The sequence below is a fragment of the Cydia amplana genome, chromosome 9 (assembly GCF_948474715.1).
Source record: "Cydia amplana chromosome 9, ilCydAmpl1.1, whole genome shotgun sequence".
Taxonomy (NCBI): domain Eukaryota; kingdom Metazoa; phylum Arthropoda; class Insecta; order Lepidoptera; family Tortricidae; genus Cydia; species Cydia amplana.
The window spans coordinates 4,452,406-4,466,994 of NC_086077.1; the positions used below are offsets into that span (position 1 = coordinate 4,452,406).

Genomic DNA, 14,589 nt, shown 5'->3' on the forward strand with positions numbered 1-14,589 from the left:
AAACTTCCTTTTCTATTCAAACTTTCCCATTTTGGTAACATGTTTTTGCAAGAATTATATTTCATGGAATATAATTTTCTAGAAAAGCTGAGTAAGTGATATTTACTATCATTTTATAAACCAAAACCAGATTTGGTCGCAGAATTGGCACCATAAAATCTTCGCAACTATGTCCATAATTTCACGATTCCCGTTGACCATAAAAAACGCTCGTAAAGTGTAGCGGCCATTTTGCCAAACGCTTGGATGGTGAACTCGTGAGTCATCCTACATTACCTTTTCTTTGTGCGCGCGCGTCACCACATGAAGTCCGTGTGTACTGATGATGACTGGGTCATTTGGTTTTTTTACTTTCGAGTTTGACCGGAGTCATATATGTAGAATAGGTACAGAGGTCCACTATCAAACAAAACCGATGTTTGAAGGTTAAAAGGTCGAGACTACGCTGTTCCTCACTGGCGAACAACATTCAGCGAGCTCGCAAATGTGATCTTCTTAATCAAAACTCAACAAGACGATGACAAATAAAACATATATAAGGATGTCATCATCATCATATCAGCCTTTTATCGCCCACTGCTGAGCATAGGCCTCTCTTCGAGTACGCCACCTATCCCGGTCCTGAGCCAATCTCATCCAGAAGTGACCCGCAATCTTCCGAATATCGTCCACCCAATGAATGTAAGGATGTAGGAATAATGAATGGTGATCGTAAACCCATCGTCAAGATACTAAAGCAGCAAGCCAAATCACAGCTAAACGCTGCTATTTACAGCATAGCTGTATAGCATTCAATCAGTTTATTAGGAGAGCCCTAGTAAGGAGATGCCGAATAAGGAGCCCGCCTCGTGGAAACCGTGCCGCTGCAGTTTTTGTGCTTCGCTATTGCGACACTGATACATTGCTGCGACATATGGCTGGTCGGGGAGTTTAGTGTTCATGGGCTTGCCCAATCGTATTGAAAGCCAACCTGAGATCTATTTTATAAAGTCTAAACCGGCAACCGGCAACCCAGGTCAAGTTCCCGTCTAAATAATGTTGCCGGTTGAGATTTACAAAATGTCTAATTGCAGGTAAATTACTTTTGGTTTTTTTGTCTTAATTTTTAAATCGTATCATTTAAAATTTAACAGTTAAGTCACAACTCACAATATCATCAAAATACAACTCAAGCTTAAACAGCATCATTATCAGGCCACTATTTAAATGTATCTACCTCCTTAATTAGGTTCACCATTAACTTAATTGTCTACCTAATTTATTCGAATATTCATCTAGCTCAGCCTTTTGTGTAAATTTGTTACGCTCTATTGCCTACACTTATCTGTAGGCGTAGCCTTCGGCAATTTAAACGTTTTACATAGAAATGTGGCTTGTTTCTTTGTTATCCTCAGTTTGATTGTCCATATTTACATAATCGAGCTTTCCGGTTTTGAAGATATCTTGGGTATTTGGGTTAAACATTTATGTTTGAATTACTTCCTTTTAAGGTCAGTTTTCTGCATGTACCTGTTCTTCTCAGTCAATGCGATTTAGTAAATGGATTAAAATCCTTGTGCGAATAGCTAAACAATAAGCGTGTTTACTCGTACACGTCCTCTAGACGCCGGGTCAGATCGCAAATTGATTCGGAGCAATTGCCCCCGATAATGTTATCAAACAGGCGCGCTTTGTAGTCGCCGATCGAGATAACGGATATCTTATGTTACTTTAATAATTATACAGAACGCATATTATGGTTACGTGATGGAAACAGGATAAAAGATCCGGTTCTTTCTTTCTATCTAGTAGTTTCACAAAGAGATAAAACACAAAGTTTTTCATGAAAGTGCGAGAAAGCCTTTATGGTGGACTTGTCAAACGATGTGTTTGTTGAAAATAAATTTACCTAAGCCTAGGGTTATTTATATGGACTCAAACTTAAAACAATTTTTTTAGTCATTTAAATACAAAATTCTTAGTCTCTGAGTACAATGGCTCTGACCATTGACCAACGGCTGGAAAGAGGAACAGAACAGACAGTGCAGGTTTTAACGTTTTGGAACATGTGAGACGCTGGAGGTATATTTCTGATTTGGGGCTATTCATAAACTACGTAATTTCAAATTAGGGGGGGGGGGGGGTCTGGACATCGGATGATGGTAGCAAGACGTAGGAGGAAACGGGGTCATTCGAAGCATGCTTTTTGGATGATTTTGGGGGGAGGGTCAAAAATCGTCAAAAATAGATGACGTAATGTATGGACAGCCCCTTTCGGAAAATACAGTTGAAGTATTCATTTAAGTATGTCGTTTTTACGTTTTTAAGTCACACTGATCTGAGGACTTGTTGGATACTGTATTATTATTAGCAACAGTATTACCTTTTACAACTCTTAGTCTTAGAGAGCCTAAACTAACCCGTCCATTATAAACTACTACAACAAATTGATTTGTCCCGATAATAGTTTTACGATCACCGCAATTAGTTCAAAGCAATAATTCTCTATCTAATTGGTTGTTTGCACATACTTTATTGTCGGCGACGCTCCTTGCCTGACCTGTATACGCATTACTTTATTTATACTGCGTTCTTGGCCCAATCCTGTCTTTACAAATCTTATAATAATGAGCTCCTTGATAACTTGACCCCAGTCTTGACCCCAGTGAACACCATTATTTTCCCGTGCCATAATACGCTCGTGTCAAGAGTTTAGTATTAAACCGTTATACACAACAACGAGACAATCGCTAAGGAAAAACCCAACGACGAAACCGCTAAAGGCATATTAATTCTCAGAAATAAGTGATCCAAATCGGTACCCGAATTCGTGGTCAGGTGAGAGTTATTACGGAAGATTCGCAACCTTTTTCTTTATTTACAAGTTGTGATGTTTCCTTTAAGCCGCCATAACGAGGAAGGTGTGTCGAATTGTTAGTGGAAGTTTGCAACCGCCCTATCCTAACAACTTCCGATCGCATCGGAAGCACTCATTCCCATGACTCATATTCTCTAACGACATATTGATGTCTCATCAATTAGCTCTAGAAAGCATTCCAGTATTACCTAACACTACGGAATCTCGCGGATCTGTGTGAATCACTTCTTGCAAGCGGATGGGGAAGTCACTTTCGTCTTCGTCGGTACGTGGTATCGATGCAATGCTGTTTTTACCTCAAGTGTTGGGTATACAAGTAACTCCTCTTCACCGTGTTACTTATACTCACATTAATAATTATTTAGCGAAGTATTTGTTTCGATATTAAGTATCACTGACTGAGTTTTAGTATTTTAAATTCTGATCCTTTATCTTCTAACAGGATTTTAATCTCAGACGTCTTACAACTGGGTTTAGATTAGTATATCTCTAACTATTGAGTATTCTTAAAGGAAAGGAGAGATTATCAAAAACCCGCAGAGGATCCTTCTAATATTTTCGGTGTATTTTTAATTCCCTAAAACATTATTACATTACAATGTAATTTTTTTCGATTAATAATGTTACCTGTTTCTCACTATTACACACGAGATGGTCTTATATGAAGTTGTAATAAACTGTCCTCATGTCATCATTTTCCCGCTCAATCTATTGTCATATGATTGTAGTGATGAAATACCAATAAACTCAATACGTTCTAAATGCAACTGGAACCCTACGCAATACATTTTATTAAACTGATTTTGAACTCGCGGGAGTCGCGGGCGCGGTCAAATATTAAACCTTGGGAGTTCTAAATGGTGAACATGTAAAATCGACTCTCTCTCTATGTAATATAAGGTACATTTTTAACAAAACTTCAGTAGGCGCCTGAAAGTATAAAATAAAATTATTATTAATTATATTTTAACTGACTGGAATGCTGGAGACAATTTAGATTCGATAGTACTAAGGGTCAGAAGGCGTTTTTGCTTTATGTTGTGTAGTGTTAACTAGCAAGTTTAGTAATGTTCAACTCTAAAACCTTGATAATTGCAATATGTTAATCGGCCAAACCTAATTAAATTAGCCAACATTGGCAACAAGCTCGACCAGGGATTAAGATATGAAACGATAATTTTTACCTAAAGTCTTGTTCAGGTAAAGTCCAAGTCTAATCAAAATATTTAATTGGCAAATGAGGAAAGCCCTTCATTTTAAAACTGAATAATTTCAGCCGCCTAAAGGTTCGTTCTTTTGAAACGTTCTGCAGATCTCGTGTTCTGTGTACAATGTTCCTATTTTATTCCGGTGAGCAATAGAGAACATTCGCATTGCATTGTAAAATATCCAAAATCATCCTTATATCATCAAGTAAATAATAATGCTGCAACTGCAGTGGAATATGTTAAATAAATCAATCTGCTTTACCTCTTGTCAGATCCGGATCTAGAACCCAGTAATGAATCTGAGATCATTCGATCATTTGGCTCGCTGATATAATATATTGTTGCTCATTGGGTTGGACCAAGGCTGTGTGTGTGTTACTGACACTTCACTGATTACGATAAACAATTTGTACTTAAACCCCAGGAATGTTTTCTTAAAACTTTTCCAAGCACCCTGAATACTAGCAAGGGAGGGAAGGTGTTGATATTTGGTTTTCACATTAAAATCTAACAAGAAATTGATAATCGTCCCTCCTGGTGGGAAGTGATGATTGTTCCAAAAAGGAATTTCATTGCTTTATTTGTATTGTGGCCTAATATATTATGCTATATCGTTCTCGTAGTTTTAGCTAGAGGGCGATGAAACGAATTGCAATATAGGTACATCATTAGTTATTAATTAACGACTCCATACTATCTGACCGAGGTACAAATTGACGACAGAGGTCGTATCGCTAATATCTCATCATTACTTGTTAAGATAATATACCTATTACCTACTCGTATCTATGTAGTACGATATTTAATTGCTCAGGGTCTTGCGGACTTCTCGTTACCAGATGTCACTAGACATTCGGAATAGTAGAAAAAACATGGGCCCTTCAATCTTAGATTACACAGAAAGAGTTGGATGACCTGCCCACGAAGCTAGTGTTTTTTGGTCCAATAAGGTTCACTTTATGTTATGCTCACGAATATTTGTTACTACGTCTTACACGTTGATAAGCTTAAAATTGTTCTCATATATGTTTTGATGGATAAAAATATTAAAGATTCTAACCTAAGCATGTCTTCCGCAGACATACTCCGGCCTCTTCTGCGTGGTGGTCAACCCGTACAAGAAGCTGCCCATCTACACGGAGAAGATCATGGAGAGGTACAAAGGCATAAAGAGGCACGAGGTACCGCCACACGTGTTCGCCATCACCGACACAGCATACCGCTCCATGTTACAAGGTCAGTATTTCTTAAGTTAATCGCTTATGAGACACCCACCGTGGACGATGGGGATATAGATAGTCTGTGCGGAAAGAGAAGAGTCGTAGAATATATTCGTTCCCATACATTCCACACGACTCTATTGCCATCAATGAAACAGCCCGATGCTTTAAGGTGACATTCGGAGGTTAGCTGCAGCTGCATTACTATATCTGTCAATTTCTTTGATAAATTGAGTGACGGATTGAACGTCATAATCGCGGCGGTGGCAGTGCCTAATGTATCCATTTCATCCAGGAAATTGACAGATATAGCGGCGGTATCAAAGCCGCAGCAGTAATGTCGCAACAGTTATGCAGGTCCAGTTGACATCCCAATGTTACCACCTTAAGTCGCCTCTACATCGCCTCAATGCTCGATTACCTAAATAGAAAATGGAGGCCAGTGACAAAGAACCTATCTAAATGGCTGCTGTTTTAATTTTGTTGGAATTTGACAAGTAGAGAGCTCAAATAATGGACGCAAGCTATTTAATGATTTTATAAAATATTGATACGAGTTCGATACAAGGCTGTCAGTGACTATATTAACCTCCACCGTATAAATACAGACCTAGGCTACATATTTACAGTCGTGGCTCCTTGGAAATCACAACGAATGGGTTTTTGCCGACCAGAAGCCGATTCAGTTTTACGAGACATGCTCCTGTATTGTTCAACACTACGCCCTGACTTGTATGTACGTTCAAATACCGCTCAGACATTTAGCGCATTCCTCTTGAATCACGAACTAACCACAAAGCGAGATAGGCACGCCGTATCGCGCCCATTAGTGAACAATTAGACAAATGGTTCCGTCCGCCTTATCTCCGGCTTCGTAGTGCTGAGCCTGTTTTGGGTTTTTTAAAGATTTATGACAGGTCTTGTGACATGTTATAAGAGTGCTCTTTAGACCTTGACCGAAATTGACCAAGGCATCACCATAGGTTTTTACAAATGTTACATCACCTAGAGAACTTGTAACTATTGAGATGGTAAAAAAAGCACGAACTCAAAATTTTAATTATTCATGTTCAGAATAAACGAGACGACAATATACGTAGGTATAAAGCAAATCAAAATTGAATATTAGAAGGTTGGAAAACATGCGTTATTAATCCTTACTAAATTAGCATACCCAGTAGATTGTCCCGAGGAATATTTATTTTTCCAACAACGTCACTTATACAGAAACTATCGATAATCATAACTATCTCTCGCCTCACCTCTGATAGCCCTTTCACATTCTTCTAGCGAATTTAACCCTTTGAACCTACGACATTCGATCGCGTCACTCGCTAAGTACTAGTTCGATTCCCATTACTTATAAATATACAGTGGAGCATTTGCCTCTAACTAACCAGCACACATATGACCTCGAGATCCAAGACAGCTTTATGGATGTTGAGGTCGCTGTTAACACTGGTTCTCCTGAATGAAAAAGAACCTAGGTCCGACAGGAAACGCCCACGGTGTTTGCGTTTCGTAATGATAGTAAACAAAGGTGAGGATGCGCCGGTTCCGTGCCAACCCATTGTTTAGGATCGATTCATAAGGCTGTTCAGTTGACAAAGACGGCAACGAGTGAAGTTGAAGACAATAAATTGAATGATTACAGGAATATTAAGTACAATCCGTCATTTTCGCCGCGCAATTGAGACGAAGGTCTCGTGCCGGTACATATGGCTGTATTTGGCCAAATACTAGTGTTGCATCTCATTCGTTGTTTTGCACAGCCGAGAGTTTAGGTCCGTGAAACCGTTGAGATTGCATGGTGTGCCAAAGTTCTCCATATTTTCTATAGCCTGAAATGGTCTATTAATCACTCAGATTTTATGGCAAACGTACTTCTTTGGCATTACCGTTGACTCAAGATTAGGCAAAAGACTAATGATAACGGGAAGGAGTTGAAATCATCCTTTTTACCTTGCGTTTTTGAGCGCAAGGTTAGATTCCCTGACTCTAATCCTCGATGGATCAGTTTTCAGTCACTCACAAGTCATACTACTAACGCCCACGATGTTTCATACTGATAGTAAACAAAGGCGAAGATACGCTGCGGTTCCGTATGCAAATGAATTGTTTAGGTTGTTATGAGTTCGATGCGTTGACTCACGACTTGCCTGCTGGACAAAGATAATACATATCATGACGTACAAAGCCTTGAATCCGGACTCTATGGAAAGTTTGAATGGTCCTACAAAAAACTAAACATATTTAAGTCTAGAATCCAAATTCTTATTTGGACGGAAAGTTTTAAGTACGAGTAACAGTCGCCTACGAAAAATTAAAGCTACAGTTAGAGCAGGAGGCCTGAGGGATTTCTAGTTGAGGATAGCGGGAGAATTCCCTTACCATCGGACATCCTAATCCAGCGGACTACAAATTACCCGCGGCATTGTTCCGCTAAAACTGCCTAATTCCATAAATTCTAGCTCGCGGAAAAGAAGATGGTTCTCGGGTCAAATAGTTTGTATACCCTAGACCTAGACAAGGACCTAGGCAATAACAAAATACTATAAGAATGAAAATGAAGTTTTCATTAAAGTGGTATCAGATTACGGGATCGTAATCGCACTGCAATAAACCATTGGTTTACTACAATCTCATAATTAAACAACACTGTGACGTTAATTAGGTGTCGTTAAAAGATGACCCGGTGACATTTAGATAGGCATCTTTTACGGAGTTCAAGTAAACTTTGTTGAAGATCGTTCTCACGTCAATCATCTTACTTGATTTGATATGATCAGTAGGAGAAAACATGGCAGGCACTGACAAGCTTGCTGTGCGCAAAAGATATAGGAAGCCAATTTGCTGAAGTTTCCTTAAAGTTTTTGAAGTTTTTTGAAATTGTAGTCTGTACATTTAGGCCCACTTGCACTATCCCACTAACCCGGGGTTAAGCGGTTAAACCGATAACCTAGTGTTAAATGGTACTGGTAACCATTGTAACTCGAGGTTTAACCGGTTAACCCCGGGCTAGTGGATTAGTGCAAGTGGGCCTTAGGTATTTTAAATACTTAATAGAAACAAACCCCGTGCTGACTAAGCCATTCGGCCCATAATTTATTATTGATAAACACAATAGCCAGTTGCAACAACCACCATTGACGGACTGATTAACGTCACTCAGCTAAGAACTATTGAATATTCCATAGAATAAAATTTAGCGAACGTTTTAGTGGTGAAAGACAGTTTGGTGCAATCGACAGATCGATTTGTGGTCTTTCGTTTCGATTTTCCATTAAACGAACTATATGTATTCGTGTAAAACTTTTGCGTCGCTAGTTTAAAAATACAACTGGGTATTTGGGCATTTTTTTTGTTGTCCCCTACACTTTTTTTTCAAATTTGGGATTTTTTATGTTATTTCTACTCAGAATCACGAGCTCTTTCTATCCTAATAAGAGAAAAAAAGTGTCCCAAAATTTCCATACATTTTTCGATCTTTCCATTCCGCGACCGCCATACAAAGTCTACGAAAAATGGTGACGTAATGGAAATAAAAACCTTAGGACACTTTTTTTCTCCTATTAAGATAGAAAGAGCTCGTGATTCTGAGTAGAAATAACATAAAAAATCCCAAATTTGACGCCCCGCCCGGAAAACGCGCCTGTGTGACGAAGCCTTTAATGTTTTACTTATTAGTACATTATTGTTGAGGTTCGGAAGTAGCTACTTGCTGGCGTAGGATTCGTTTTAAACGAACGACCTTGGGAGTCCGTTTAATTCAATCCGAAGCCAGCAAGTAGCCTTCCAGCCAAGTCATATATAGTGCTTTTCTAAAAAATGGTGCAAGAAATAGAAATGTTTTACAGAAGCAACGTTCTAATTTTCATAGAAAAAAGTGTCCCAAAATTTCCATACATTTTTCGATCTTTCCATTCCGCGACCGCCATACAAAGTCTACGAAAAATGGTGACGTAATGGAAATAAAAACCTTAGGACACTTTTTTTCTCCTATTAGGATAGAAAGAGCTCGTGAGTCTGAGTAGAAATAACATAAAAAATCCCAAATTTGACGCCCCGCCCGGAAAACGCGCCTGTGTGACGAAGCCTTTAATGTTTTACTTATTAGTACATTATTGTCGAGGTTCGGAAGTAGCTACTTGCTGGCGTAGGATTCGTTTTAAACGGACGACCTTGGGAGTCCGTTTAATTCAATCCGAAGCCAGCAAGTAGCCTTCCAGCCAAGTCATATATAGTGCTTTTCTAAAAAATGGTGCAAGAAATAGAAATGTTTTACAGAAGCAACGTTCTAATTTTCATAGAAAAAAGTAAAACCATTAAAAAGATTTGCTTTGCCACCTTTAAAAAAAAATAGAAGTCTATTTTTCTGCTGAAAATACGCCAACCTATTTGAGACACCTAAATAGTCGCGGTACCAACATTATAATAATAAGTATTGATCATCGGTTTGGCTGTTTAATGGACCTATGCCTTCATTTGTTATGGCCATTTCAACTTTTTAAAAGGAACTCGTTAAATAATGGAATTTGTATGCAACATTGCAGTCCCGAAATCGAGACTACAATGTTTTTAACTATTTACTTTTTTGAATGACCATAAACTACGCACTTCGCGACCTATTTTTTAACCGTCAACGTCGACTTTGCTGTCCATTTTTGAGAAAATAATTGTTCCTGTATTTCAGATCGCGAAGACCAGTCCATACTCTGTACAGGAGAATCGGGCGCCGGAAAGACAGAAAATACGAAAAAAGTCATACAGTACCTCGCTTATGTCGCTGCCTCAAAACCTAAAGGATCTGGAGCGGTAAGAGTGTTTCTATAATTTCTTAACTGATCCTTAATCAAAAATAAACTCTGTGTTTTTGTTTTACTTATAGTCGTGAAAAAACCCCGGGTGAAAACGAAGACCAAATATTTATAACCATAAGTACGATTACTAAATTACAGGGCAGGCTTATGAGAGTTTCCATGAAAGGCATAGCTTACCATTATTTGGCTTCGCTGAACTACAATTTTGAAATTACTGCCGTTTATATAAGGTACATTTTAGACCTTGATCGTACTAACTAGTGCGACTGTCTCTTGACAGTTTTACATTTGCTTCGAAATTTTATTGCATCTCGATTGGTTTACATTAAATTGTACTAATTGGACTATTCGTACTCGATTTCACACCTCAAGAGATAAATCCCATATAAGGTTTAATAAGACAAGGATCGATTGAGTGTACAGACTCGTAAATATATCCGAGTAATATATACGATACTCAAAAAGGCTTATCACATTACGCTTTATACAGCATTTTCGACCTTGTCTCTCAGTACAAAAGGTATAATTTAAAAGCTGATGTAAAAGGGAGTTAAATCTTGTACGTATCTTTAAGATGTCCGATAGCCCCATATCGTTCGCAAGCTTACATAAGGCTGGTCTTGCCATGTTTGTTAAATGCCTTTTCGGTACAGTCAGGTGCGATTTATACTAATCTGACATTGCTTCACGTTTCAAGTTATTTAAATTTTTAAGGTATCGTTTCAGTAGATAATAATATTAAATAATATAATCAAAATATGTTCGAACAACGTGTATTATGACTGTAAATTTGCCAATACAGGGAACTTTTACTACCAATGAATACTTATTTGTAATTTTACCCAGATCGCGGGCTGAAACCTTTGCAACATTGTATCGAGAGATATACAATTTTGGCTATCAGCATAAACAGATTGTCAAGTATATTTTACGATGAACACCTTACTGCATGTAATAAAAAATATTTGTTGAAATTTGAACTTTAATAGCTGTCAATAGAGTTGAATATCATATCCGCCATATATGGCTTCGTAATTAAGGGTTAAGTGTACCAACGAAATGTAGTATAATTTGTAAGAAATGCACCAATTATGGTATGCACGATTATTTAGCAATGTCGCCTCTGGGTCACCTACAGAGTGACATATTTGTCGAGCCTGGCCGCTAATTGGTATTATGAATATGAGTAAGGTCTCGTGTTATTATTATAATTAAAATGGTGGTGGTTGTAACACGGAAAATATGGAGAATATATTTATGTTCGTACACACTAACACTAACACTGTGTACCGTGAAATTAGAATACAAGTAATTATTGAATAATTTTACGGTTTAGATTCACTTGTTTTAAGTCACTCGCGCGACATGTTTCGGAGAGCCTAGGTCTCCTTAGTTAGGTGTTAGGAGCCTAGGGCGCGAGTGACTTAAAACAAGTCAGTCTAATATGTCTCACAACAGTTTAAACAAGTAATTATGTTTTACGAAGGGTCACCGATCCGAGAGGATCTTCTCTATCACAGGACAGGAGAACGCTCCTACAGTACCTACTCTCATTATCAAACGAATTTTATTGTTGATTTACTTTGAAAAACTTTATTTTATTTACTCAAGCGCTCACAAATTTACTGGTTTGACTACCGTGTGAGGGTAAGTTTTAGTGGTCGCTAGCATCAAACGTAAGGCTATTTCATACCCTATGACTATATACATAAGGTCGAATATGTGGTAAGCTCTACAGATACATTGCGTATATGACGCTGTAACAGTAAATTTTCGCTATTTCCTTTCTTTAAAAGACCCGACACATCCTGGTATGAAAGAGTGTACATTTTAGCACACCTGCATGTCGGAGGTGGCTTGTAAACTCACTGTATAGCACCTTTATAAATATATAATTACAGAAAATTCTTGCATATGAACATAGAACTAAGGACCTTGTCTGGTTTATCGGTATAAGTAGAATCGGTCTGGCATCCGCGACAACCAGATAGTAATAATGATGTCATACCGATACCTTACAACCAATTCAGTATAGAGCTTTACATAAGATGTAATTATATGACGCAATAACTGGTCAGGTCACAAACCGCAAGAATTTTCTTATTGTCTATCTACTTATTCACGGTTATTACTAAGTACGAAATGTACAGATCATATCAAAAAGTGAAAATTATTTATGTCAAAAAGTGAAAATCTATTTTTGGATCAAGGATAGAAAAGGTTACTTACTTATTTTACCTTGCGAATTAAAAACTGTTTAGTGCTTGCTTTTGTACCTAGCAACAACCGTTATAGTTTAAGTCTATTTGTAATGTACTTCTGAACATGCACTGATGTATATTTTTCTCTCCCCTCCCCGATGCCTGGAACTACTGCAGGGACCCTCACCACAGTTGATAATAGTAAGTCCAATGAGGAAATTCCAACTTATACCATCGCCATATACGCTTGGGATTATGTGGATATGTATCGCAATTTTTTTCACTTTTTTTATATGTGAAAAGCTACGTTAAATCTGTATGTCAAATACTACATCAAGTATGGCGCGACCTAGGGTTGCCAGATGGTCGGGATTTGGCGGGTTTCTCCCGATTTTTAGCATGTGTTCCCGATTCCCGACAAAGTAAAAATTGCCCCGAAAAACAGCTGCACGTTATAAAACAATAATTTCAAGTTCCGAACTGTCGTCGAGCGAGCGAGCGACCCGTGTCGAGCGCGTCAGCGTTATAAAAACGTCTATGGGCAGAGTAGCTGACGTAGTGCCAATAATGTAAAATATCGTTGTTTTTAATACAATTACTTTAATTTGAATGTTTTTTTTCCCGATTTAAGTCTCAAAATCTCGAAAAATTTAGATTTTTTTCCCGATAATAGCGCCTTTCGATCTGGCAACTCTAGCGCGACCATACATTGGCGGTGCAAAATTAGCGTAGACGTGACACTAGCTTGACTTTTTTCTGTTTTATATTGCGTTGCGTATCCTAGGTGAAACGTTTATGTACAAAATAATTATACGTAAAATATGTATGTATTTTTTGGACCTTATCGTCTGGTATCATTCCGATTATTATATCATTCCGTGTTTAGAGTAACTTAGTCCATGTATAAATAGATATGTGTGTACCCGCTTTACTATTCTTAATGGTATCAAAACGATTACTATGGGCGCTAATTAATTATGGTCTTGCTAAAGGTTCTTTCAAAATATACATGATAATTTTTAATAGGTGTTGCTTTTTGACAATAAACTTTTTATATTTATTACACGTGAAATAATATATCCAAAACCCATCTAATTACTTTTTACTATACCTAATAGATTCTAGCTAAGTCATAATACTCAAAACTCATAATATTTGGACTACCGTTTTTACTTTTTTCTAAATTTAGTCTCTAACATCGCCGTCATTACATTTCATGCCAACCCCTAGACCAATGGACCCAATTTTGAGGTAAATTTTACTAAAACATAATTGGTAGTTATTCAGTGTACACCCTAACATACACCCTAACCCTCCCGCGCTTCAGTCATGTGTTTGTACTAACATTCATCAGTATCAGTCGAATAATGTCAGTATTTTTCTCTAAAATACTGACAGTATTGTTGACCATACTTAATCAAACCCATGTTTTCCTTTCAGGGCGAATTAGAACAACAATTATTGCAAGCCAACCCCATACTTGAAGCGTTTGGTAACGCCAAAACAGTCAAAAACGACAACTCATCAAGATTCGTAAGTAAACCAATTATAATCTGTTTTATTTTATAATTCTATTACTATATCTCTTCCTTGTCGTAACCTCATGGCTGAGGGACGTGACGATTGTCGCTCTGTCGTGGGCCCAGTGCATGCTAGCCTGCAGTGTGGCGTTTGTCACCAACGTTATTCTGTCCGCCCAACGTGTGGACATACGAGGGGCGTTCAAAATATTCTCGGTATTGATATCTTACAACCTCTTCTAAAATTTCTTTCGTTACTGGCCGCTAAGGTTTATTCATTGACATTAAAAAAAAGTATAATTGGAACCGAGATGTTCTTTTGTTTTTCTGCAATTGCTGAACAAACATGAACATCATGTGGGAATTGACAATGTTAACTAAATTAGAACATCGATGCGTGATAAAATTCTTGACAAAACAGGGTAAAAATCAAAAAACCATAAAAGAGGAAATGGATTGTGTTTACCGTGAGTCTGCTCCTTCTTTATCTACCATTCAAAAGTGGTCAAGCGAGTTTAAACGTGGAAGGGAGAGTGTTGAAGACGACCCTAGACCTGGCCGGCCTGTAGTAGCTACTTCACAAGAAAGTATTGATAAAGTGGAAAAACTTATATTGGAAGATGGTCGAGTGAAGGTAAAATCTATAGCACAAGTAACCAATCTCTCTATTGGTACCGTACATGATATTATCCATGACCATCTTAATATGTCAAAAGTAAGTGCAAGATGGGTTCCGCGAATGCTGACTCGGCTTCAAAAAGAC

At 37.9% G+C, this 14,589-nt stretch overlaps 1 protein-coding gene across 1 annotated transcript in view; it reads left to right on the forward strand.

Annotated features, from left to right (window-relative positions):
• Nucleotides 1-14,589, forward strand: part of LOC134650983 (myosin heavy chain, non-muscle) — a 95,020-nt gene that overhangs the window by 45,129 nt on the left and 35,302 nt on the right. Inside the window, exons 2-5 of the mRNA XM_063505950.1 lie at nucleotides 5,145-5,301; nucleotides 9,979-10,100; nucleotides 12,484-12,507; nucleotides 13,747-13,839. Coding sequence (XP_063362020.1) covers nucleotides 5,145-5,301; nucleotides 9,979-10,100; nucleotides 12,484-12,507; nucleotides 13,747-13,839 — 396 coding nt within the window. The remainder of the gene's footprint in view (nucleotides 1-5,144; nucleotides 5,302-9,978; nucleotides 10,101-12,483; nucleotides 12,508-13,746; nucleotides 13,840-14,589) is intronic.